The sequence below is a fragment of the Antennarius striatus genome, chromosome 11 (genome assembly GCF_040054535.1).
Source record: "Antennarius striatus isolate MH-2024 chromosome 11, ASM4005453v1, whole genome shotgun sequence".
NCBI lineage: Eukaryota > Metazoa > Chordata > Actinopteri > Lophiiformes > Antennariidae > Antennarius > Antennarius striatus.
Genome location: NC_090786.1, coordinates 3,887,078 through 3,913,055, shown reverse-complemented (window position 1 = coordinate 3,913,055; position 25,978 = coordinate 3,887,078). Strand labels below are relative to the sequence as shown.

Below are 25,978 nucleotides of genomic sequence, written 5' to 3'. Positions count from 1 at the left end.
CTTCTTCTTCTTCTTCTTCACCTGCGTTTAGCGGTGGATCTCAAGTCAACTTTAAAGCTCGTAACGGGGGGTGGCTCTGAAACACCTCGCGTCTGAGCGCTGCTCCGTTCTAACGAGTGATGAAACGGCCTCGACTTCTGCTACACAGCTGCATTTCCAAAATAGATGACATTCACATTATGATAGAGAACACATTATTGTCATAAACGACTTGAAAGCCTCTTTGTTACGCCGATGTAAACCGTGGTCCACGCGTCACCACGGCAACACAGCCTCAAGGATTAGTTGCGTGGCGTTGAGGCTTTTCTTCTTTAGGTTGTTCTGTTAATGTTCAGATGGAGGTGAGTAGAGGGCGTCGACCAATCACTAACGCATCCATTGTTCTGGAAGTGTACAGTCAACTGTGTGTGTGTGTATGTGTGTGTGTGTGTGTGTGTGTGTGTGTGTGTGTGTGTGTGTGTGTGTGTGTGTTCTACCTGTCTCCCTCCAGCTTTGGCAGGTCAGAGCAGCACGTTGACTCCTCCAGCCAGGCCAGGGTTGGTCTCCGGGACTCGCTCAGCGTCTCCTGGCTCTGCTCGCCCCCACACAGTATCAGCTGCTTCAGGATGGCCGGGTCGTACGGGTTGATGTCAAACTTTAAGTGGACCTGTTCAGGACACATTCACACACACACACTTTAATCCAGGCTACATGCTAATATTTGCTGGCTGATTAGCGTAACGCTCCTTCACCTTCATCATTTTGGAGACGTCCCAGATGCAGATCTTCCCCCTCTTGGTGGCAGCAGCCAGGAACTGGGGGCAGCTGCCGAAGCCGTAACAAGCGATCTTGTCCGAACTGTCGGGGCTGTTGGGGAACTGGGCGGGGCTGGTGGCCAGCGTCACCGAGAGCGGCACGTTCTGCGTGTGTTCGCCTTTCACAAACGGACAATTGGGAGAATGTCGCTCGTGTTCGGACCTGAAGCACAGCGGGGAGACGTTAAAACGGATGTTAGCTCTCGCAGGAAGGATGAAGAGTAACTCATGTCCACTCACCAGGGCTCATCTGTGGGCTCCCAACACACCAGACACACGCTACAGGTGAAGCACATGGCTCTGTCGTCCCCTGTGGAGGCGGGCTGTGGAAGGACAGACCGGAGATAATGTTGGTTTGTTAGATGCAGCGACGTTTCTTCCTCTAACTGAACAATTCTGCAGTGACCCGACACCAACATGCACGACGATGCTACAAATAGCCCAACAGAGATGCACGCTGACTCCATGCCTACAACAGAGTTCTCTGTGAACCTACCTGGTGGTAAAACCCTGCTTGAGCCATTGGATCGGGCTGAGCCCACCTGTACCCGGCGTGTGGCCACGACGTAAAGGTCTCCCTCCTGTTGGCCTCGCTGTACATCAACGATCTGTAGAGACACAGTTCGCAAACACGAAAAGCGTTGTGTCAGATGGTCTAGAAGGAAGAATTAAAGTCATCCCTGGATTCCCCTGATCTCTTACCTGTCTACAGACCGACCCGGGCCGACCCCAAGTTCCGGCCTGGCGCTAGACAAGAGGTAGGAGAGCCTGTCCATGATGGAGGAGGCCACAGACAAGGCAGCTACGTTCTGGTTGATCTTCTTCAGCTCAGTGACGATGGCACTGGCCACCAGCTTCAACACGTGGTGGGGGAGGTGGAAGGTCACGGTCGCCCACTGTGTTAAAGGCAGAACATTGAGAACACATGAGATTGCATTCAGGGGATTAAAAAAAAAATAAAGTCACAGTCATGCGTCAATGGAGGCTGAGCTGGGGATGTCTTCCATCTCCAAACAGCCTCTTTATCGGCGCTTCGGAACGACTCCATCCATCACCTTCCTGACACACTCACCTTGGCCACTTTGTGATTGGCTGCTGTCTCGTGTGAGGTATTCTTCAGGCCTTCTTTGAGCTGGGTGAGAAAGAGTTCGTAGCCCTCCGTGTTGGACACGTCGATCTTTTCCTGACAGGCTGACAGCATCTGCTGGGCCTGGAAAGAGAACCACATTTATGTTATTGTCATAAAATGATGAGATGCACACAAGAGTCTGTAGGCAGGCTGGTGAAAATCAACTCCATTCAATCAACAGATTCCTCAGCAGGACCTTCTGTTGTTGTTTTATTTTCCCGGTCTACTGATGAAGGTCTAAAGAGAAAACGAACCAACGCTACACTTCAGACAGAATTCTCTGCTGACTCATAAAAACAGGTCTAACTAGGATGAAAAGCACAATGACAGGTCTGTGCTTTATACAGGGCACACAAGGCCCGTCCGGAATGTGGTTAAAAAAAAAAACAACAACACGCCAACATTCCACAAGTGTGACGTCTAATACGAGCATCAACAACCAATGAGTGAAGTGTGGATGAACGCGACAAAGAACACAATCTCACTGGTTGATTTTTTTTTGTCGACTAACAGCTAGCTGCTAAGTGCTACGGTTTGGGTCACATGCCTAATACGTCATCACATCACGTCAGGCAATAAAAATTGAGAGATGAAATGTTGGGATCAAGAATGGTTCAAAATTTCAATGTGGGACCAGGAAGTAGTCCAGGTGTGGATTCAGCGAGATATGGCCTGAAAGCGTTCAGATAACACATTCAGTACCTCTCCTGAATCACCTGTCGCTAAAATCCTGAAAAATCAGGAAGTATTTTCAGGCAACTTTGAAACAAAATCCTGTAAGGCTGAGATAAATGTTCTCACACTGGTTTCTACTTCAAGATATCTTTGTTACGATAGTTTCTAATGGGACATATAACGTTCAGGGCACCAGTGTGACCAATGGGAAAGTTAATAATGACGAACTGAAAAGTGACTGCTACGACCGACTACAGCCATGAACTGGGGAGGACTCTATTTGCCCAGCCTTCCAGATATACTTAAGAACTACTCCAGACTCTAATGGTTGATACCCTTGGCGATGGTGATGTTACTCTGTGACTTCTTCGATGCACACTGCACAGCCCTACCCACCAGGAACTATTCCAACGACAAGTGTGCATTGTGTGCTTTTCACTCTTTGAACGCTGGCTCCTATAAAGTCAACGTCGACGCAGCCGCCGTCAAACGTTTTGCTCATCCTTTTCAGAAGGAGCAGCTCATTCTGTCTCAGGGCTAATATTCTGATTGTGTGACAAAAGCCGCTGTAGACACACCCATTCAGGCCAAACACAACAACCGGTGTCAAATATCAGGTGACGACATCTTCCTCGTGCATCTCTTAGTGAAATTACCTCTGTGACTGGCAGCTCCAGCTGAACGATGTCCTCAGGTTTGGCCACCGGAGGCTGGAGAGCCGTGTCCAGGAGCAGGATGCCGTTCAGGTCCTTCCTGCATCCCACTGCATAGTCGTCCACAAAAAGCACCTTGTCTACCGCTGGGAAGTACTGACACCTGACACGCCCGCCGGGTTTAGCTGTGACAGAACAGAAGACAGCACACAGTGTTTGACAGAACGGCTGGGAGCAAGGACTCAAGTTAATATCTTAAAAACACACAATGTCAGTTTCGGTTATCTTTAGCGGGGCGGGTTTGGTCTCCCGTCTTAATCTAATTACTGTATTTGTGTCGTCTGACTGCTCAGCATTCATTTTACTTCTGGAAGACAAAGAATAGTCAAATTCAAATAAATGAACCTTTAGAAGGTCACAATTTCTCATCCAGCAACACTTCTCTTTGTGAGACCAAGCCGAATAAAAACGAGGGTGCGTTTAATGCCGTACAGGAGCTCATACCTTCAGTGAAATTGACACCCAACAAAAAGAAAATAGAAAAATCTGCATCCAAGGAAAAAGAAGAGCAATAAAAAATTCAGTTCGGAAATGAACACTCTTGGGTTTCCATCATTTTGATGGGTTTCCATCATTTTGGTCCCTCTAATCACATGAACGCTGCTGAATGTTCACATTTTTCTTTGTTTGTAAATGAAGTCATCAATGAGACACATGTTTGATCTGACAGGAGGATGAAGTTCTTGAAGACGGGAGAACAAGTTCAGCCACGCTTATTTTCTAAAAAACCGGATTTCTATCCTTGAGGACAAATTTTAATTGGTTTTGTGGATGTCAGAAGAAGCCCTGTTTTACAGATTCTTATTTGCGTTTGGGGGAGGGAGAATCGTCACGTCTCTTTGGCTTTTCTCTGTCATTTCCTCTGTCTGACAGGCAGTCACAGAGAAATGGTAATTCTACGTTTGGTACGATAACCATCTGATTTTACACACCAGGACAGCGTTTAACCTGAGCTGTGAGGCGAAAAGGTTGTTCACTGAAGAAGAACGTCTCCATGAGTATGTATCAGGACAGAGTCATCGGATCATTTTATAGAGCACCTGAACAAATAAAATAAACGAGTTTCATGTCGGACACATTGATGAGACATTTCTTTCTCTTGGTATTTACAAGATCTTTCCTTTGTTGGAGCTGCAGGAAGTTGTCATCACATTTGGGTTACCGGAATGAAATAGAAAATGTTGGCTTTTTTACAGGCTGACAGAAAAAGTTTCAGCCTAAGCATTTTTTTTTTTATGCAGAGCGCAGATGACATGCTAATTTTGATGACGTACTGTTTGTATAGCCAAGATAACAATGCGGATCCGAAAACATCAAGTGAATACCAGCTGCTACTGTTCTTCAGATGCGGTCAAAACGAAGCTCCTGGGCAGCATTGAGCCATGGATGGAGTTAAAACACTTGACACCTCTTTTTACTCGAACCCTTAGCTTAATGATGGGGTATCTGAAGCTAGCCTAGCAGCTTTTCTTGGTCGGCTGCTAGCAACAGTTTGCAGCTTTCTCAAGAAAAAAAAAAAAAAAAGGAACCACAAAAGTCTTTAAAGTGGAGAGACAAAATCTGGCAGGTCTGCCATACAATAATATTTGTGATAATTGCCATGAAATTTTACTATTACGAAAGTGACCCTGTGAAATATACCATACAAAGACGCTGTTGTGTCACACATCACATCACCAGTGTGTGGGATGGAGTTATTACACCATCGATTGGCTCAGTATTAATAAACACAGAACACTGTAAATGAAGTGAGTGTAAAATGGGCTCATTGATTGGTTTGTAGAATGTTGGGGGTTTTTTTTTAATTCAATGAACCAAAAAGATCTTCAACACTCAGGATTTAAGAGTTCGGATTTTTTTCAGGCAGAAAAAATACAAGAGAATCCAAAAACCTGAAACCTGTTCTGTTTAGGTAAGATAATCAGATAGTTTGGATAAGATAATTTCCTACGAGATAAATAAAGTACATTACTACTTCTTCTTCTTCGTCGGCCATAATGTTTGACCGACACTACACAGCTATGGAGCTAAAAAACAAAACAATAGACCAAACTTGTCACCTGACGACTCCACCTCAGGTTCTCTCATCAACCTTGAGCACGAGTCTTCACATGAACCAGCTCATAAAGGAAGATACGTTTTGTTTTGATATGGTTTATGGTTATGAATAATCCTTGACTGTGTGTTTAATGGTGTTCTGTTGTTTAATCATCACGCATCATATCGTCATACTCTAAGGGGAAATACAGCTTTGAACACACAGCCAAAAACAATGATAAGAACCCTGTTTACGTCGTAAACTAGAGGGCGATGAATACCCTGAAAGTGAGACTGTTTCAGTGGTGAATATAAATCTTACTTTCATTTTCACATTTGCCAAAAAGAGCTGGAGGAGGTTATGTGCCCACCTGTTACTTCTGCTTTTCTGTCTGATGGTTTGTTTGTCATATACCTCAAAGACTGGTCATTAACTTTTTATTATAGCTTGCTACAGGTGAATCTTGAGAAAAAACAGAGTGGGTTAAATTGTGAAGGGGATCGGAGAATGAATAATTATACTTTTTTACACTTCCATTAACATGGAAAGTCTTAAAAACATCTTATGAAGAAAAAAATTCAACTAAAATAAGTATTTCTGTTGTGTTCACCTTTTTTTCATCTACACCAACATTTTTCATGCCGGTCTGGAGAAATACCTGCCAAAACCCTTTACATTTACACTTTAATGCCTCAACAATGACTGTCTCTCTGCTGTTAATGCTTATTTACACCGAACAAAACAACAACAGAAACAACTCCCTTCCAGTGTGATTGTAAAGAGCGTGCCAACATTTCAGCAAGTAAAAGAGAGATGACTAATAACAGAGCAGCGCCGGCATCTAGTATCACAGTTTACATTTGCATTGAGCAACACTATTTAGACTACAGAAATAGAATTTATTGTCACTGTTACATGGGCGATAATTTCATGTTCTAGTTGGAGGGTAAGGAGTTCCCAGATCCCACGCTGTCTCCCAAGTTTAAAGACCATTTCTTCTTTTTTTGAAGTTCTTATTGCTGCTGACTGTATTTGAAATCTCCTGGTTGCGGGCTGCACATGTAACACATCAAAACATCACACCCATCGCGTCCTATTGCCTCGTCAGCTTGCGTGTTTACACAGACAGTCAATCGGGGACTGTTGTGACCTCCAATGACAGCCCAGAGATGGAACAACAAATACCTCTATATCGCTTTTGTGCATTAACACAGAAAGGTGAGGTACAATAAAGGGGTTCATGCGAGAGTGTGTGTTGATTCATTACGGCCTATGCTTCTGTTATTGCTAGAAAACAGTTTCCAGGTTGTGACTTCTCACCTTTCTCAAATATATATGCCGCCTATTTGAATGAATCTGAATTTGCATTAACTCAGCAACAGTTTTTTTTTGGCAGGGCCGTATCCCTGCTTCTCTCTGTTACAGTACTATGAGCCAGAGCAAACTGACCCCCTCCAGATATGGATTTAAATCCACCAGATTTACATTACTTGACAGATCTGGATCCAACTGGGCAGAGTGGAGGAACAGCATAGTTGCCCATGCCTGGATAATTACTCTGTGATTGGTAAATGACAAAGTGATTAAAAATACACTTTTATCCACTCTTAACCCACGATCCAACTATACGTAAAAGTATATCTAAAATCAAATGACAATTCTTTAAAGATATCTTGCAGGCTTACAGATAAACAGACCTTGAGGATTACAGAAACTCCCAACGTGCTGGCGGAGATGGGGAATGATTCCAGAATTATTACTTGTTCTTGGGGCGATGCTATGGTTGCTAAATCGGCACATTTGACAGGAACAGAGTGTTGACATTCACCAGTATTGATAAATCCAACCAGGTAACCCTGAACCATCACTCCAAAACAACAGCATCGTTTATTTCAGTGCAACACCATTGCCTCCAAAGCACAAGGTGCGCACGACATTGTTGTAAACTTGAGCAGGTGGAGAGCCCCTGGCTGGATTTGCTATCACAGCCATTTAATTTAAAATATTATACATACATACATAACAGTGTCAGAACAGGTTAACTACTTCAGGCATCCCAGATGAGAGTCACTTACGACATATCGTGACTGACCACTAGAATGACAGGAGCTGACAGGGTGACCGGCTCGATAGCGCTGTGCCCTGGTCACTAGCTTAATATTAGCTGGGATGGTAAATGTGTCTCGTTGTAAAAAAGTAGGAAACAGTTGGCGGTTAATGATTTTAATAAGTGAAATTAAAAGATCCAGGGATTCTTTTGTTCGGAAAAGCTGAACAACCTAAATAAATATTGTTTAATGTTTTAGTGTAGGTTCAAAGAAACATGCTAGGAGCTGCTACCGTTAGCCAGCTAATGCTACATCTGATCCCGTGTTGACAACCAGTTTGCTCGGTCAAAACTCGTCACGTCGGTGTCGGGTGTGAACGGGGACCGCGGCTGATTACCGTGTAACGCTGAAGCCTGGAGAATAGCCCCCGAAGTGCCGTCAATTACTTTGATGCTCCCGCGGCTGGTGACGGCTAAGATAGCGTTAAGGGCCGGGTGGTAAGAGAGGCTTCTCAGGCCCTCCTCGTCGCAACGCAGGCAACCGTCTCTCAGTACAATCCAGTCTGAGGAGGTGGACGAGCCGGAGACCGGCGAGGCCGCGGCCGCCATCTTTCCTTATTTTCCCTTCCCTTCTGTAGATTGTAAAGACCCGATGATACAAATAATAATACTAAATCTACAAAACTAACTCCGAACTATCAGTCCGCTGCCACTGCTGACTCCTTCTGCGGCTTCTTGTCCTCCGCCCGTTCCCGCACCAGTGGCTATTCACCATCAGCGCTGAGGAGCTCCACGGAGGGGCTCTCTGTCAGATACGCGATAGGTCAACGGAGCTAGCGTATCTGTGTCACATCTCGCGATAACACACGGGCGCGAACGAGAACAAGGGGTGACCAGAGGAATGGGAAAATCAAAATAACAGCTCGGCAGCATTTCGGGTTATTTTTGTGCCCTGCGCTCCTCCACGCAATGGATGCAGTCAACTTTAATGACACCACAAGCATCAAGTGGAAAATTGAAGCAGAGATTTTAAAGATAGATATTTATGGTATTTAAGCCGTTTTTATATCCACTAGAACTTCAACTCTTTTTTTTTTTTAAATGGAAATGTTATGTAAAGTGTGACTAAGGCAAGCATGCAATTATTTGCAAAACATAAAGCCCATATGTATTTGAAAATAATATTTGAAAAATTGAAAAATTTTTGTGTTTTTTTTTTTTTTTTTTTTTAGTTAAATTCTAATTTATAATTTCACCCCAGCAAAATATTGTTGGGACATTTATGCCACTGTGTTGCATCAACTCTTCATCATCTTTATGAAATAAGTATTGTCTACTTGGCGAGACAAGTTTCTCCAAAATTTTTAAATATAATTCAGCATCAAGCCGCCCTCATGCAGGTTGCTCATGGAACATGTACCACTACAACCCCATACCATCAAGGATGCTGGCTTTTTATCCTTCTGTGAGCAGATAACCCAGTTGGTTTATGTCCTCTGCATTTTGTACCACCTGTACATCAATCTTTCTTACAAGCTGGGGAAACAGGCAAACAAGTTTCCCAAATGTGATATGTGCTGTTGACAGCACTCATGTTGTTATAAGGAGCAGAGCAAGATTGAATTTGGTACGACCTGTCCTAGTTGTTCCCCATCTGTATTCATCTAGTCGGTGTGTTTCTACATTTTTATTCCTCTTTGATGATTCCATAAATAAGATTGTATTTATTAACGTTAATGTAGTTTTGTTACATTTTTCTATTTTCCCTGGTTTTTTTTGTTCTTGTCTTGATTTTCCCCCTATAAATTGATTCAAAGCAATTTATTTGTCAGTATTTTAGAGAGTTGTTGGGCCATATTTGAAAGCAAACTAATGCATTTAACAGCTCAATAAAACAGGTAATATTATGATTGAGACACCTCTTGGCAAATTTAGTCTTAGTGCTTCATGATGCTTCTAGGTTCAGCAGTAAATACTGCTTTAAATTATTTGTGTAATTTCTTTATCATTTTTCTCTAAACACTAGTTTGAGTGCTTCTTTCTTGTCCTGCTGTACGTAATAGGTTAGCAAATACTGTAGCTAATATTCCCAAAGGGTACATGATTTGTTAGGATTGGCTTTAACACAATCATCTTGTATTTAATGCTGCAGATAGAAGTTTGTGATTTCCAGGAATCAACCAGGAGTATCAAGGCCCCGTCTTGAGGGCTGTCCAATCCCTGTATGACCAAAGCTGGATTTCAGTTGCAGTAAATGACCAAAAACACTACATTCAAAGTTTAATTCTGAATGAATTTCAGTCTTCAGGGTGAAGTTGCAGACATTACATAAGGAGACTCTCATAAATGAAACAGCTAAATTGGTTAACTGGTTAAAGATTCTCAAGAAATTTTCAGTAATTTTCATACAACTTGGGGACCAAAGCAGAAGTGCAATTAACAGAGTAGTGCTTTTTTAAACCCCTTGTGTATAACTTGGATCGTGTCTTTGTGTGAACAGCTGTATTAAAAGAAACCGTCGTCAGTCTGATGTTCCAGTGACGACTAAATAACATGTATTAAATGACTGACAAATAGGACACAGGGCTGAGAAGACAAAGCACCACAAATAGAAGACAGGTTTAGAACTGCCCTAGATGATCGGTTCAACGCCTCAAAACTCCAGATCAAGAAAAAAGGTCTGAGCAATGAGAAGCATAAATCAAAAATATGTAATAATGGCACATTCAGTACATGACAGTTAATCTTAATCCCTTTCTCTCTACTTGGTGCAGACTTCTCAAATTATTCCGTGGACACACACACACACACACACACACATGCACACGCACACACACACGGCATTAAATTCCTCAATCAACAAATAACTTAATTACAATAATATTTCCTGCTTCATGAACTGAGAGTTGATGCAGGACTGAACTGTAACCGCAGCTTAAGATGTGAAGGCATATGCATTTTATTGACCAAAGACAGGGACAAGTCTATGTACATTAATATATAATTCAATTTTCTCCACCATCTAATATTAATAGAGTTAAAAATAAGAAACACCATAAAAAAATTCTGGTTCCATAGTTAATTTCTTCAGCCCACGCTCCGGGGTCATGGTCCATGAGTAAGTCCGTAGATTCCGATCACGCACCAGTGTATAGTGATAAGAAGTAAATATACAAAAGAAAAATGGGATATATGAGAAGGGGCTTCTTTGTTTTAAATTCTTCCCCGACGAGCAGTGATGCTGCGCTGTAAGCAGCCCAGAAGACTCCAAACAGCTGAAAGGTGACAAGAAAATATCTTAATACCTGACATCATTGCCTGAAACAAGTCATTTCAAGTGGATGGAAGCAGAGATCTTTACCTAGTTTTATCTGACTCACCTTGACTAGAGTAGAAACCACGTCAAATCCTCGTATCACAACGAGCATGGGGGCAACGACAATGAGAGGAAGAAGGGAATATCCTATCACTCCGAGAACCTGGCCAAAGGAAACCTGCACAAGAGACCAACAGGATTCCATCATAAAATGCTTCTCCTGTTTAACAAGCAGAAATTAGAGACTCGTCTGATATTCTGACTGCAGAACGTGACACTTACCTCACCGCCGAGAACACGGGCCAGCAAGAAGATTGTTAGTGATCCAAAAATCCAGATGGTGATGATCCAAGACACAACCTTCAGAAACAAAGTCAGATTAAGTATCAACACTCAAAACTGTCACCACAACAATCAAATCAGAAAAGCAGCTTGAGCTGCCACAGTTGCGGCCTTCTCACCTTGAATTGTCCAAAGATGGAGATCATGGAGAAGAACAGCACCACAGCTAGAGGGCCCCAGAAGTCCGGGTTGTCTCTGACCACCTGCCGGTTGTAACCCAGTGATGGCATTGGCATCAACACACATCGAATCTTGTAATAGATGTCCTTCAGGTCAATATCCAGCTCCTCTCTGCTCAAAAATGACAAAATAAACAAGCTTTCAGCTAACACTGAACAGGGAAGTCAAAAGATTCAATTGAAAACAGCCAAACGTGTGATCAACTGCACTGGTGATTTTATAATGATCCTAATAAGACACATGCTCCTTTGAATACACTATCACAAACATTTTAATCCTGTAATAAACAAAGAAAGGAATCGACAATGAAATTTGGTCCCAGGCTGTTTAATCTGGTTAAGCGCCTACTCACAGGAGTGGTTTGCTCTCTTCATTGTCATCTTCCTCCACCTCCAGCAGCCAGCCGTAGCCTCGCTGCCTCAGGAAGGTGGTGGCATACGGGTCTCTGGCACCATCTGTGCCCATGTTGAGTTTAATTTCCTGTGGATTGATGGTGCCACTGAGCTCTGTGGAGGACAAATTTGTTATAAGACTGGTAGGAAAAATGCACCAAAAAACCATGACATTATAGCAACAAGCATCTTGTCCCAACGACATCGGTCAGTGTTGCTGTGCAGAAAGAGGCTAAACTGGCAAACGTAAGGATCAGAATGACTTTGATAAGAGCCACGTTGTGATGACTAGGAGAGTGGGTGAAACCGTCAAAAGTGCCTACAGTGAGTAATAGCTATATAATAGTAATATTACATCTGGATCACATAGTAAAAGGAAGAAGGCTGTTGAGATTTCAGTGAGTTATTTGTCAGACTTTTGCTTCTTAATTTTCATAATGTAAAAACGTTCAAGGCTGAGTTTTAACATGCACTAGTGATGTTACCAATGCCCTTCTAAAGACAGTGTGTTCAACCCATATTAATTCCGTTCTATCCAAATCGAATGCAATTCATGTAAGAGACGTATTTGAAATTTGCATTTATTAACCCCCTAAAAATACAAATCAATTCACACGCAGTGTTGATTAACAGCTAAGACAATGAAGTTGTGACAGCTCTGTGGTTACAACAATTCCTGTAGTTAGCTAGATTGTTTAATAATGTCACTTAGCATACAATTACATATGTTGACCCATGTATCTTTGTTATTTGTCCTTTGACCCTGGGTGACCGCACTTCTTTACGAAAATACTATTAAAATAAAGCACAAACACAGGTTAGCGCACAGCTTGATTCAGGCCTGTTAGCTATGGAGCTACATACCTTCAGCTTCTGTCGAGGAGACGAACGTGAAATCTCCGTTGGTGGGAGTGAACTGCATGACTAATTTAATTTCTCTACAAGCCTCTGATACAGAAAAATAACTCGAAATAAACAGTCAGTAAAATATTTATTTGAAGCGTTAATAACGCTGTTATTGATCGATCATGTTAGACTATCGCATTTTGTTTTCGTTCCGTCCGTCACCAGAGCAGGAAGTGCAGAGGAAGCTGGGTAATAAGACACGTCTCATGATGCGTTCCAGTCACTCACAAAAGTGGAATTTATAAACATCATAAAATAAAACAAAGTAAAAATGTGGTTTACTGGACATATAAATAAATGAACACTCATTAGTATAAATACTTCATTATGTTATCACACAGGAAAAAAGTTTTAAAAATATACATATTTCACGTAGAGACTGCGATTTTGAAACGGTAGTCTTAAGTGTGTTTCCTGACAAAAATTACAATAATACTATAACTTTGAACGTAGCACGATGATGCTAGTTTGCGTTGTTGCCACCTGGTCATAGAGTTGGAGGGGTTTGCGTGTTCTTCCCATGTTTGCACGGGTTCACTCCGGGTTCTTCGGTTTCCTCCCATATGATAAAAAAATGTTGTTGTTTTTTTAAATATAGCAATAGCAACAACAAAGCAACTTAATCGTAATTACTGGGAAAATTCACGTGCCTGGAGTCAAAACAAGGAAATATTTAAAAAGTGTTTCTTAGTGAACTTACTTAGTGTTTAAGAAGTGTTACTTAGTGAAGAAAACGTTATTAATTATATATTAATTAAACTTTATTAGTTTTATATTTAATAACGCCATTTGCAATGTAAATCAATTATACACACACTTCACTGGTTTGTTAGTTGTTGGAAGACTTTAGGCAAGTTCAATCTACACATTCCAATTGACATCACAATAAAACGGGGAAAACTATCATGTTTTTATTGACATTTTATTCATCCATTTTATTTTTCTGTTTTGTCAGCAAAACGATTCCTTGAATAAGTGTATGAAACACGAATTTGTGGCCTTTGAGAACCACAGACCCTGGAATAAGTTTGAAAGAACCCTATGTTTGCGTAGGAGCGTGTTTGCTATTGTTTTGGTTATAAATAAAGCTTGACGACAAACGTTTGTCGCGTACTTCCTGTTTCTCACTAACCACACCCACTCATCCCACATCACCAATAGCAGCTGCTCATACTTGCGTCACTTCCTTTGCCGCTAAAACTGAACTCGGCGCACTTCGTTGTTGACAAATTGCATTGAACTGACGATAAGTAAGTAATTTTGATGTTATTTTTATTTCTGTAGTGAGTCGATCCTTATTAACCTTATCGCAAGATAAAAATGCGTTGACGTCCAGAAGAAACTGTCCATTTAACCGAGTTATTAACGTAACCTCAAAATATGAATGACGGCTATCCAGTTGTGTTTGATAACAGCTGCGAGTATCATAAGAATCTGTTCACTAAATATAACCTCTGATAATTTAACTACCTTTTTCTCGACAAGATGTAAGGGTTTTTTTGTGTGCTAAAGTCGTCGTGCATCACTGTTTTCTTTTTATTTTCATAGTTTTAGAATCATTGTGGATCGGACCTGCAGCTGACGATGGGGATTCCTGGACTCTTGCAGTTCATCAAAGATGCAGCAGAACCTGTCAATGTGAAGAAATACAAAGGCCAGACCGTGGCTGTGGACACATACTGCTGGCTGCATAAAGGGGCATTTTCATGTGCCGAGAAGCTGGCTAAAGGAGAACCAACTGACCAGTAACTATTTTTTATTGATCTTGCTGAATAATGTCTGCAGGAATATGGTGATATTTGCAACTGACTGTCTTCTAATGAGATCTGGACATTAATCATTTTAATTTGTCTGCTCAGGTATGTGTGGTACTGCATGAAATTAGTGGAGATGCTGTTGACCTTTAGAGTCAAGCCTATTTTGGTGTTTGATGGACGCAACTTACCGTCAAAACAAGAGGTGGAAAAGGCTCGCAGAGAGTGAGTAAAACTGAACGACACATTTCATTTTATTTATGACCACTGAAGCAAATGGTTTCATTGAGCCCTTTGTCTCTTCAAGTACATCCAACCAAATTAGAAAAATGATTATAAGGCTTTAACGAAGGCTGAACTTCATGTAAGTTTTTGCTGCATGTTAAAATCTACTGTTTTACTGCAATAATATACGTTGTCTGTAAAAAACTTTATCTTTTTAAAGCCACGAGTATCCAATGACTGACATAGCACATTTAAGTAGAAGGTTGTACATCAGTGTCTTGGAACACACAACCTGCACTTTAAATTGTCATTCTTGTTTGAAAATCTGACTTCTGTGTCATTCATATCAGCCGCAGGGAAGCCAACCTGCAGAAAGGACGTCAGCTTCTACGTGAGGGCAAACTGTCCGAGGCCAGAGACTGCTTCAACCGCTGCGTTAACATCACCCCAGCCATGGCTCATAACCTCATTAAGGTAAGATAAATGTTGAGATCAGACTCACTGATCAAGGTAACTTTTATTTAGCTCTTTGTTTCAGCTGTACTGCAATAAGCTTTTTGAACTTCCTCTTTTTTCTCGCTTCACTTTACTGTGGTTTCAACCAGCAGTGCTGCACATTGCTGTCAGTATGCTTAAATCTCTCTCTTCTTTTTTTTTTTAAACCAGACTGCGAGGGCAAGAGGGGTGGACTGCGTTGTGGCTCCATACGAAGCTGATGCTCAGTTAGCTTATCTGGTCAAATCTGGTTTGGCTCAGGCTGTCATCACAGAAGACTCTGACCTGCTAGCATTCGGATGCAAAAAGGTATGACGTACCACTCCCGATGGATGTGTACATAAATCGGACAACCTCTACTGATCTGCACAAGCAAGAAACTACAGAGCACATGTTCAAACTGTTGCTCATTTACCACCGCCTACTTAACAATCATTTACCTGTCACATTCATGCAGGTGATCCTCAAAATGGACAAGCAGGGCAATGGCCTGGAGATCGATCAGAGTAACCTGGGACGCTGTCGCTCCCTGGGGAACGTTTTCACAGAGGAGAAATTTCGTTACATGTGCATCCTGTCTGGCTGCGATTATCTAGCCTCCCTGCATGGCATCGGTCTGGGCAAGTCCTGCAAGCTGCTGCGGCTGGCCAAAGACCCCGATATTCTAAAGGTGAGACCAACGGGTGGAACACTGAAAAACAACACATACACTGTCATTTGATCAGTAATCACATTACTTCCCACAATAGCATAAACACGACTGTTGTGAAACCTTCAACCAGTACTCTCGCTGTCCCGTCAGGTGATCAGAAAAATGGGCCAGTACCTGAAGATGAATCTGGTCATCCCAGAGCAGTACATCGAGGGATTCATCAAAGCCAATAACACCTTCCTCTACCAGCTGGTGTTCGATCCTATCAAGAGAAAGGTTGTACCCCTCAACCCGTACCCCGAGCACGTTGACGTGGCCACCCTCACCTACGCCGGACTGTATCCTCCTGGCATGAATCATGCCTTCATAATAAATGTCATTGATTTACAGATTAAAATAGCACAATCTTTTCCAGCACTTAATGATCCTTGATGATTTTGAATCCAGTAATCTCGGTGATGACAAAGGCTTGCAGATGGCCATAGGAAACCTTGACATCAACACCATGGAGAGGATAGATGATTTCAACCCAGACAAAGTCATTCCACAGGTTTCCGATTACAATCCTTTCAAGGACTCCTGGTGATCACAAAGATTTCACATTGAATTCAGAATGTTGTAAATGTATTTTCAGGCATCTAAACCCCGGAGTAACAGCTGGAACGACTCAGCGGCTCCTACTGGGACAAGTATCTGGAGCAGAAGCTTCAATCCAGCATGCGTTGCTCCGCCCCAGTCTCCTGGGGTGCCGGACAGCCCTCCCTCCACGAGGGGAAAGGAGCGAGTCGTCCACCTGAATGGTCTGAGGCTGCCCTGCAGAGAGCTCCAGGTGAAGCGACCTAGAGAAGGTGAGCCTTCAGAGAAAATCTCCCCCAGAATCCTGGCAGCTTGGGGTGCCTAAGCATCGAGTAAAAGAAACCTGTGATAAAACGTGGAGTGTGTGGTTCGTCTCCCACAGACTCCTGTATGTCGGACCAGGATTTGCTGCAGCAGTACTCCACCTCCACTCAGAAGCGCTCCAGGTCAGACCAGCGACCAGACAAACCATCACTGACCAGGACACGCAATCGATTTGCTACCCTGCTGCAGAGGAGGAATCAGGAGGCTGAAGCGGAGGAGCAGGAAACATGCAGCAGGTGATGACTTCTTCTATCACCTCCCTCTTTAACCCAATGTCTGATCATTAGGCTTAAAAACACCTGAGCCGTTTGGAAGATTTCTTTACTGACTGACTTTGAGTGGCCGCTCCCTCTCTCTCTTCTCATTGGTCCTATCCTGTGGTCTTCTGTTCTGTCTACCCTGATCTTCAATCCATTCATTCTAACTTTTCATCTTCATCCAGAGAAATAGTTAATAAACTGTATTCCAGAGTTTTCAGAACGCAACGACTGCAGGCAGTTGTTCACACATTTCCATAACTGCTTTGTACACCAAAGTCGTGTCGCTGATAAAGTCTCAGGAACCTGACACCTGGATCATTATTTACTCAGCGCTCATAACCAGGAATATTCAACGAAAAGAAGAAAAAAAAATCAATCATCGAGCGTAGAAGTACATCGACACCGTTGTCCTTAAAACTGGAGCAAACCAGAGAAAGATGAAGACATTGGCAGCAAATCGGACACGCATGGTTTGACAAAGTGCAGCTGCTGCCATCTATCAGTGATTTTACGCCACAACAAGCTTCGGGACATTAACACACCCGTAGTGAAGGAAATGGGATGATCAACATTTAGAAGATGAATTGAATGGAGATGGAATTAATCGAGCATTTGTTAGCAAACTGTGTCTTGCTGGTTTTCAGGGGTCGGTCCTTCTGAAAATACTCGTCAGTGAAAGTCACTTTGTGAAGGAGGTAGATGTGAAATTATGATTTGTTTTTTTTCTGCTAGTTTAGTTTTGGTTTAGAAAATCCTCAGTGGTCAGGGGTCACGTTTTGAGCCCAATTATAGTAAAATTATTTTAAATAGGTGAAGCATACATTATGATAGACACTGGCCAAAACAAGTGTGATTATAATTTGTGCCTTAAACATGCAGTTCCAGCTGTCGCTTGGGTCAGAACAATATTGTCCTCATGTGTTTGTGTTTATTCCCTCATGCAGGTTCTTCAGCAGCTGCAGTTCAGCAACCAGTCTGACCAGTAAGAAGTCTGAACCCCAGCAACCCAGAGCTGCGAGTCCCAGTGAGAAGGACTGTCCCGTCCTGCAGACCAGCGACAGTGATGGGCCTGAAGCTCCTTCCCTAGAAACCCCCAGCCCACCTTCATCACAAAGCACCCCGTCTCCCAGTTCATCCAGTCAGGGCCTCAAACTGTTTAACTGGTCAGGCAACTCTACCTCCACCCATCGATCAAAGAAATCCACTCCAACATTGGATACCCTGCAACAGTTTCAGTATAAGAAGGAGACTCCCTCCTCAAAGACCCACAGATCCCCTCGAGACGCACCCCTCCTAGATCCGTCCCTCAACGACGTACACCTACAGGATAAGAATGACCTCTGGGACTCCCCTCCATCCCAGGATAGTGCCTACTTCTCCCAGTCCCAGCCTCACCTTACTCCCAGTCACAAGGACAACTTGGCCACCTTCACTTTCTCCCCCTCCTGTCAGGAGTATGCTGCATCAGTACGTTAAATATGTCTATCACCTTTATAAGAACACATGCATGCCTAGTTGATTCAACTGCCACACATAAAGTGTCAAACAAAAGTCTGGACACAGATTGATGTGCTGTACATCAGAAGGATTTGTGTTCTCACGTCTGTCTTTCGATTGTGTCATCAGGAACTGAATTCGAGCAAAGACTCTGAGTCAGAGCAGAGTCCCCCACCCTCAGCAGGAGCAGATACGAAGTCAGGCCTACTGAGGTCAAAGGTGAGTTAGTGTTTGGGTTCAGCTATTTTAGAATCTTTATCTTGAATCCACGATTTTTGGAACAGAAGACAAGGACATGGGGTTTTATTCTTTTACAGTTTCACACACACAAGTCCAGATAGATAATGCATATTATGATGACTCCAGGTTTCAGGTCTTTCCAGGCCAAGAAGCCAGGGTCGAGCAGCAAAGTTGGGTCCAGCCAGAGTCAGCGGCTTGAGGAAGACATCCCTGTGTCCTGGGAAGAAAACCTCCTCCTCCAATAACGAGAACAACCCTGGTGTCCAATCTACCCTCAGTAGCCTGTGGAAGAACTTCAGCTTTCAAAGGCAAGAGGAAATGCTCCAGTTACTTCATAAATGTTTTATTTCATGTCTGCATTGACTCGAGGCACTGAGTCGTTCCAGAAAAGGAGAAAAACTCCATCGCATGAGTCACCAAGTACAGATCAGTCACAACTGGAAGGACAAAGTTTTACAAGAAAGAAAGTGCTAATGATGTGCAGTCTGCTCCGGGAGAAAATCAGCTGGTCTGGCAAGTTATGTTAGCTAGCTAGTGTTAGCTGGGTAATCTACCAGATAACATTGTAGCTGCGCTCCAATCTGAAGAACCTGTTATAACTAAACCGGTTCTACACAACCACAAATGCAGATGATCCAATTTTTAACACTGAGCTAGTTCGGCTAACGTGGACAGGGAGACTAGCTAGCTACTCTGTAGCATGTAAAGCATTTCTGTATGTCGCTTTTTGTTTATTTTACACTCAACCCAAACATTGGTGACATAACCGTCCCAGTATGTGATTGTTAGATTGTTAGATTATTAGTACAGTATGTCAAAGACAAGAAGGCGCGACACACAGAACAGAATCAGTATGTAGCGTGACGTTTGAAAGGTTATCTAAAAGGCTAAGTATCACGTCAACAACAGTAATTCACCCTCTCTGTTGATCTTTGCTTGCAAAACTTGAATCGTCTTCTAAGTTTGAAGACATTTTTTTAAACATTTTCTTCCCCTTTGAGTTAGCTGCTAGCTGCTGCTATCGATGCTTAAAATCTTACATGTGCTCAAGACGTGATACGAAAACTCATTCCTTTTTATACAGATGTTACTTTGATTACTTCCTCCCTTTCATCCCCGTCAGATGTTAAAGATGAATCGATCACAATATTAGAAGATAATAGAGTGTGTCTAATACACAAAGTGCGTGACACCTTCTGTTTTATAATTTTGGTGCCGATGACTGCAGGTCATGTGACCCACGAAGGTGTGCTGTTTCAGCGGGGATCAGTAGAGGGCAGTGTGAGACTTTTACATCCCGGAGGGATGGTGAACATTCTCACGAGAGCAACCAAGCTTAACAGCAGCTCACTGCTTCTATTTCCTGCTGTGGGGATCCAGTGACATCCACAAGCCGTTCATTCATCCAGCTAATGGCTGGAAGACTGGTTGGACAGACTCGTCCAACGGTATCAGAGGTCAAGTTAAGGTCACAGCAGATTAATACCAAGCGGTCTCTAGAATCCTGTCGCATTTTGGCTCAAGATTGAGAACCAGTTTCTGGCCTCAGGCTGATTCTGATGTGGTTTACGGACGGCTATGAGAACAAACGGATGCTGCTGCGATGTAACGCGTTTAAAACGCCTCCCTTTGTGTTTTTTCAGACAAGTCCAGAGGATGACTCCCCACAGCAAGGGAGAACCCATGTCTCCAATTGAAGACAACCTGTTGGACATCTCATCTGAGACATGAGCCTGACCAGGAGCTCCTCGTATGTGATGTGAATGTTCCACAAAATATTGTGCGTGCCCTGTGTGGGAGTGCAGCTTTTAAACATACCGTGTATGTCAATGGATTCTCATCAACCCGTATTTCTGGATGTTTTAATAAATCTGATTTAGACTGAACAGCTGTTGTGTTTTTCTTCACCGTGTGCAAGTTGTACAATCGCACAATGCTTACTCAGATGGAGGACTGAAGTCATCTTCTGAACATCGCTGTACCTTCAGCTGTCTGTCTGACCGAGAAGCTTCTCGGTATATTTTAACTCACGGAACAAGACTGGAAGTTGACATAGCTAGTTCCTCTCTCTAGACTAAACAATCCTAGCTGCTTCAGGTTAGCTAGCCTGGCCCATGCCCCGCCCTTTCAAACATGTGGAAATGCTGTTGGCATTTGTGGAATTAGTGAAAAACTAGAAAGATACCATATCTTGTCATTTGAATGCGCATGGCCCCTCTTTCTAGACCTGCACCGCATTTTCATTGGCTCAGTCCTGACCCATGTTTGTCTGTTCTAAACCTTATGGAGATGTCTTTGTGTGATTCTTGGTCCAGATAATGAATGAATTATTCTGTAGACTAGATTTTCTCTCCAAAGCATGATTTGGAGTAATTCAGTGGACAGACTCAACAATAACCAACCAATGCTGGGTGGAAAAACCATCTTCTTGATGGAACTAGTAATGGTCTTTATACCAAAAGAGAATTTGGCGTGACTTTAAGGAATGCCATTTATCTTACCTAACATTCTTACAGTCGTTCGTACAAATTAAAAAACCAAGTATTATTTCACAAATCTTGAAGGGAGTACGAAACTATGTTTTATTCAGATCATCCTTGGTGATTTCTTGAGTAGCACATGTCCAAGTCTTTTACCCAGCACTGTGATAAGTCTTGAAAACAAACGACTAAATGACCATATGACTGACTATTCACAAAAACCAAAAGAAGTCTTGTTCTTGTCAATGGTTCCCCTTAGCTACCTACCCAAACCCTGTCTCTGTGAAAACAGAGACAGGCATTTTTTTGGGCAATCCTAAAAACCAGACAGACATTTAAAAAAAAAAAACATGGATTCAGCTGCTCCATCTTTATTTAGTCTAATAGTTTTTGGCGGCTAGAACATGTTGCTGTGTGTCTGACATCAACAAGTCGCTTTGATTGACACGACTCTTGGTTCTCCCACTCGTGTCACGCGTTAGTATTCATCCCATGTTGCCCCAGCGTCCACAGCCATTGCAATGAATGTTGCCTTTCCTGTATACACGAGCGCTTTGCTACATACCCAATAAGACTATGTGTGACTGAGACAATGTTACCGTGTGAAGGTGTTAAAGAAGACTGATACGTACCAGCTGAATTTTATCACATAAGTCACTCCTTAGTGTTGCTGCGAGGCAGAATACCTGAACTAATCCAGATACCAGGCGTGTTTGAGTCATTCCTCAACCACCATGTGTTTATTGCTCAAGAGCTGATGGCCAGAATGACTGATTTAACCTTGACTCATGCACTTCCTATTTGGGTCGAAAGACAAGTGAGCGACAGATCATGTAATCTCAGCATGTTTGACAGCTTCGTCTTACCTTATGTTTCATAAAAATGTCTTTAAAGGAAGATTACAGCAAATGGTAATCTCGTGCCTGATTCTGTGGCTTCATCTGCTAACAATAACAAAGCAGATGCACAGTCATTACTTTGAGGATCATTTCCAGGCCTCCAGAATCTGACTTAGAACATTGTTCTCTTTAGACTTCAGGATCCAGGACTGCTTTACCCCATTCCCACCTGATTGCCCAGCCCTTCCCCCACACTGTTTTATGGAGATCAATTTAAAAGTTTTTGCATTATTATGGAAAGTGTAGAGCAATTCTCTATGGTTCTTGGATCTGATGCTCTATCCAGGTCTCGCCAGATAGTACATGCCCCACCTTGTCAAAATCTAGAATTTTCAATATATTACAGGATTTTTCACCAGATTACTTGAAACACTCTGTGTCTGTAAAGGAAGATTCATTGTAGAACATGTTTATAGGTAAATCAAAGGTTTTAAAGGAGTCAATTCTGTTCAGTCAGGCAAATAATTACATGATTAGAATAAAACCGAACCAGCACAAAAACTTAGCGCAGAATCATAGTAAATAAATCAAATAATCCTGCTAATACACATACTGTCCTTGTTGCAGACAATAAAATTCCTTCATGGTATTTGACGAGCTCCACCTTTTATAGTTTGGCTCCACATGAAAGAGAAGTCAGTGTTTTTTGCACAATACATGTAAAATTGAAACTTTCATTGTTTAGATTAGAACCGGAAATCTACTATTACATGTTTTAAGAATGGACAATGATGACCCATAGATAACCTGTTAATTATTTCAAATCCCACTGTTAGCTTCAGGTCATACTTCCTGTTTCCTGCGTGTGCAACGGCAAGAACCAGAATGCAACAAGCATCTGATTGTTCCCCCACAACAAGCGAGCGTGAGTTTACACCGTCATGAAGTGGGTTTGAGTTATAAAGAAAAGAGAAAACGTGAGGACAGATTTACGTGACAGCAAACTTCCCGCTACGTAACACCCAGAATGAGTAGAATGCCGATTTCGGTGAAAAGCATGGAGCTCGACACGTAGGACCGAGCTGCAGAGAATATCCAAGTGTTCGAGTGTCAAAGAGCGAGATGTCTGGATTACGTTGTCTGCACAACAGTGGTGTAAGAATGTTGTTCTGCAGCATTCTCTCTTACATGAGCAGAGATTGCATCAAGACTGATACTTACCCATACAACAATACCCAAGGAAAAAAATGTTAAATCAACCAAACACAAGAAAGGACAGCATTTTAGCTGGGACAAACAATCCTCTGCATGTTTGTTTAACTTGTCTCGTCCATTCTCAACACCACTTCAAAGTTCTTAAGAAATCAGCTCATAATCTTGAAAAATACCCCATAAAGCAATGAATTAAAATCACAGATTCATCCTACGACTGAACCATCCATCCACCGTGACCTCCATCCCCCACGGACCCAAGTTACCTTTGAGAAATTCACGTTCTTGAACCATCCATCGACCCCGATCACTGAAAAACTACATCATCTATTCTAATGAAATTAGGACACAAATTAAAACCTGTTTTTAATTAGTAATAAACTGCAAGTATGGCGACTGTTGTCCTTTCTCTGCTTATGAAATTATGAAGCAAAGCATTAAATATGTTTGTTCTGAATCCAAATGAGAAGATACAGGTGAAAAAGTATCATCAGATAATCAGATGATTATCAGTATTTATGAATTTGGCAACCATTCAGATGTTGAGGCCAATCACTCAAATAGTATATATCATTATATAAATACACAAGATAATCTCTAAAGGTGGATGGACTGGGAGACATTCGTTCCAATCCAAAGTTTAGAATTGGGAACACCAGCGCCTATGCGTACGACGTGTTCCGTATATGATGGGGAGGTTTATGTAGACGTTAGCTGATTCTTTCTGCTTTGCTGCTTCACAATTAACTGCTAATGAACCACGCAGGAGGTATGCAACCTCTGGCACACTTCAGGCATGAATCAATGAGCTTGTGTCTGTTTCAGCGCTGACTTGAAGTAATGTGCAGCGCACTGTTACTCCACATGCCTTTCCTCGCCATGTGTACCACTTATCACACAACAATGCAGTGCAACAGCCAGGATGGTGATGTGTAAACACTGGTGTATCAACAGAAACACACTGGCACTCACGCTCGAACTGCATCTCTGAAATATGAAGAATTTTCTTTGAACCGAGGAGGAAGGCAGCTATGAGAGGAATGTTTGCGACTGAGTTGGGCAACAAAATCTTCCACCGCGGAGCCTAGAAAATACCAGGTGGACGCTATGCTGCAAGAGCAACATTTATGTTGTTGTAACTGCAGAGGATGCATATTTTACAAAACCAAGTCTGCTTGACACGGTTCCACAGGTATTCATTAAATGGCACAAGTTTAGACCTGAAGTGGAGGCCGTAAACAAGACGTAAATGGAGGACCCACATTTCTTCTCCTGCACCAACAAAAATCAAGCGTTTATTCTCAAAGTACGGCCAATGTTAGGTCTTTTTATAGTACATATCACGTTGGCTGCTTTGTTTCTCATGTGTTGCTGCAGGAGAAGTAATTTCTTCAAACGATAAGCGTCGCAGCATCTTTTTAACTATCTTCACAGCCACTTTCAGCAGCTCCCATCATACCACTCTTTATAATTATATATCATATCATCAGACGCCTAATTACAAGCTGCAGTTGATGATGGTTCAGGGTGTTCATGCAGGGCTTAAATCCATCAGTTTACCTCAAAAGGTGAAATTATGGTCAACGCCTCGCCTCCCACTTTAATGCCGCTGGTATCTTATTTGATGTTATATATTCTAGTATCAATTTTATATTCAACTTTACAATTTCGGTTGTTTTTGTGAAGAAATGTCACTTCTAATCTGGTGGCATAATTGCAATGCACAACAGTGTATTCAAGTAAGTGAGGAGTGAAAACATGTAGATATTTTATTTTACACAAAGATTAACATCTTCCACATCTCAAACCTTGAACTGAGGTTAAAGGTGTGACTATGAATGTCACAGCGGTGTGAATCGACGAGACTCTGCTTGATAAGAACTGATTTGAGATTGGTTGACACCATTTTACACCACATGGCCATGGACGGCATGGCCATGCGTTTTTTTGTTGCACCTGTTCAGGACAGGACTCATTCTCACTGCTGTTCAAGGTCTCACCAGATTCATAACGACACTATTCTGCACCATAAACACCAATATGTTAATTCTCCTTAGGCATTTGTGATGTTTGACTGGTGTTGTCTTGAGTAATCTGTGTGGATGTAGGGCAAGATCTTTAGGATTTGTTATACGTTTGACCTATAACCTTGTGTGAGTATCTGTATCTGCAAAAAAAAGACAAGATAAAACATCACAATCCACAATCAAGCTGCAGTGATAGATGTCAAGCCTCTTTTGCACGTGGAACCACAACATGCTGACTAAAAACACACACGGGAGTAGCATCAATATCCACTGGACAAGAACTTATGCAATAAAGACAGACCATTACATCGCTTTTTGCATCATGATAACAACAAGAGGAACCCAAAGACAATTGCGGATAAAGAAACCAACCAAAACATTATTACTGGTGTCCCATTAGATATTTTTTTTGTCATTTAATATGCTTTAAATGCTAATATATTGGAACCACTTTGCATGCATTCCACACATCTGTAAAATTCCATAGATTTTTATCACACATTTTCAATCAGTCCTGACAATCTGCATGCTGAACGGCGACATAGTGATGGTACATTCCTGACACCTGAACCGTTCTGCCTGGAGGACTGGGAGGAGAAAAACGGAACCAACAATTCTCTCTGTCAGGAATGAACTGTCCAAGGTGGGTCAGTCATATGCAAATAGGATTCCTACAAAGAGCACCACTGACATCCAGGACCAGAGGGAAGTCTGTCCTTTTCCGTTTGAATGAAATGTCCAATGGGTGAACCAGTCAAAGGACAAGCATGAAAACAGCTACATTTCTTACCAAACATATATTACATAATATGAATACTGTACCAGGTGTACACTCATCAGCCTAACGGCCTAAACTTATCAGGAT

At 42.2% G+C, this 25,978-nt stretch overlaps 3 protein-coding genes across 5 annotated transcripts in view; 1 reads left to right on the top strand and 2 right to left on the bottom strand.

Moving 5' to 3' along the window:
* birc6 (baculoviral IAP repeat containing 6) overlaps positions 1 to 8,198 on the bottom strand; it is a 62,077-nt gene extending 53,879 nt beyond the window's left edge. For all 3 annotated transcript variants that reach the window (XM_068328197.1, XM_068328198.1, XM_068328199.1), the window contains exons 1-8: positions 7,795 to 8,198; positions 3,255 to 3,436; positions 1,867 to 2,004; positions 1,497 to 1,690; positions 1,291 to 1,402; positions 1,035 to 1,117; positions 732 to 957; positions 477 to 646 (exon numbers count right to left, since the gene is read on the bottom strand). In XM_068328197.1, coding sequence (XP_068184298.1) covers positions 477 to 646; positions 732 to 957; positions 1,035 to 1,117; positions 1,291 to 1,402; positions 1,497 to 1,690; positions 1,867 to 2,004; positions 3,255 to 3,436; positions 7,795 to 8,005 — 1,316 coding nt within the window. In that variant the 5' untranslated portion in view covers positions 8,006 to 8,198. The remainder of the gene's footprint in view (positions 1 to 476; positions 647 to 731; positions 958 to 1,034; positions 1,118 to 1,290; positions 1,403 to 1,496; positions 1,691 to 1,866; positions 2,005 to 3,254; positions 3,437 to 7,794) is intronic.
* A 1,471-nt stretch (positions 8,199 to 9,669) lies between these two features.
* Positions 9,670 to 12,700, bottom strand: yipf4 (Yip1 domain family, member 4). Its single transcript, XM_068327406.1, has 6 exons — positions 12,491 to 12,700; positions 11,587 to 11,740; positions 11,174 to 11,345; positions 10,995 to 11,072; positions 10,777 to 10,890; positions 9,670 to 10,671 (listed from the first exon to the last, which is right to left on the bottom strand). Exons 1-6 carry the CDS (start codon positions 12,546 to 12,548, stop codon positions 10,534 to 10,536), a joined length of 714 nt encoding a protein of 237 aa, XP_068183507.1. The 5' UTR covers positions 12,549 to 12,700; the 3' UTR covers positions 9,670 to 10,533.
* Positions 12,701 to 13,725: 1,025 nt separating this feature from the next.
* On the top strand, positions 13,726 to 20,397 carry exo1 (exonuclease 1). Its single transcript, XM_068327828.1, has 14 exons — positions 13,726 to 13,782; positions 14,081 to 14,277; positions 14,392 to 14,511; positions 14,862 to 14,985; positions 15,178 to 15,315; positions 15,464 to 15,676; positions 15,809 to 15,996; positions 16,106 to 16,208; positions 16,293 to 16,506; positions 16,617 to 16,794; positions 17,763 to 18,285; positions 18,445 to 18,534; positions 18,682 to 18,863; positions 20,199 to 20,397. Exons 2-14 carry the CDS (start codon positions 14,117 to 14,119, stop codon positions 20,284 to 20,286), a joined length of 2,322 nt encoding a protein of 773 aa, XP_068183929.1. The 5' UTR covers positions 13,726 to 13,782; positions 14,081 to 14,116; the 3' UTR covers positions 20,287 to 20,397.
* Positions 20,398 to 25,978: the final 5,581 nt, after the last annotated feature.

Coding starts and splice junctions, on each gene's coding strand:
- yipf4 (XM_068327406.1), bottom strand. CDS start 12,548: ATGCAGTTCACTCCCACCAACGGAGATTTCACGTTCGTCTCCTCGACA. Junction 11,741..12,490: donor CTCCTCGACAGAAGCTGAAG/GTATGTAGCTCC, acceptor TGTCCTCCACAG/AGCTCAGTGGCACCATCAAT. Junction 11,346..11,586: donor GAAGAGAGCAAACCACTCCT/GTGAGTAGGCGC, acceptor ATTTTTGAGCAG/AGAGGAGCTGGATATTGACC.
- exo1 (XM_068327828.1), top strand. CDS start 14,117: ATGGGGATTCCTGGACTCTTGCAGTTCATCAAAGATGCAGCAGAACCT. Junction 14,512..14,861: donor GTGGAAAAGGCTCGCAGAGA/GTGAGTAAAACT, acceptor CATTCATATCAG/CCGCAGGGAAGCCAACCTGC. Junction 18,864..20,198: donor AAGAACTTCAGCTTTCAAAG/GCAAGAGGAAAT, acceptor GTGTTTTTTCAG/ACAAGTCCAGAGGATGACTC.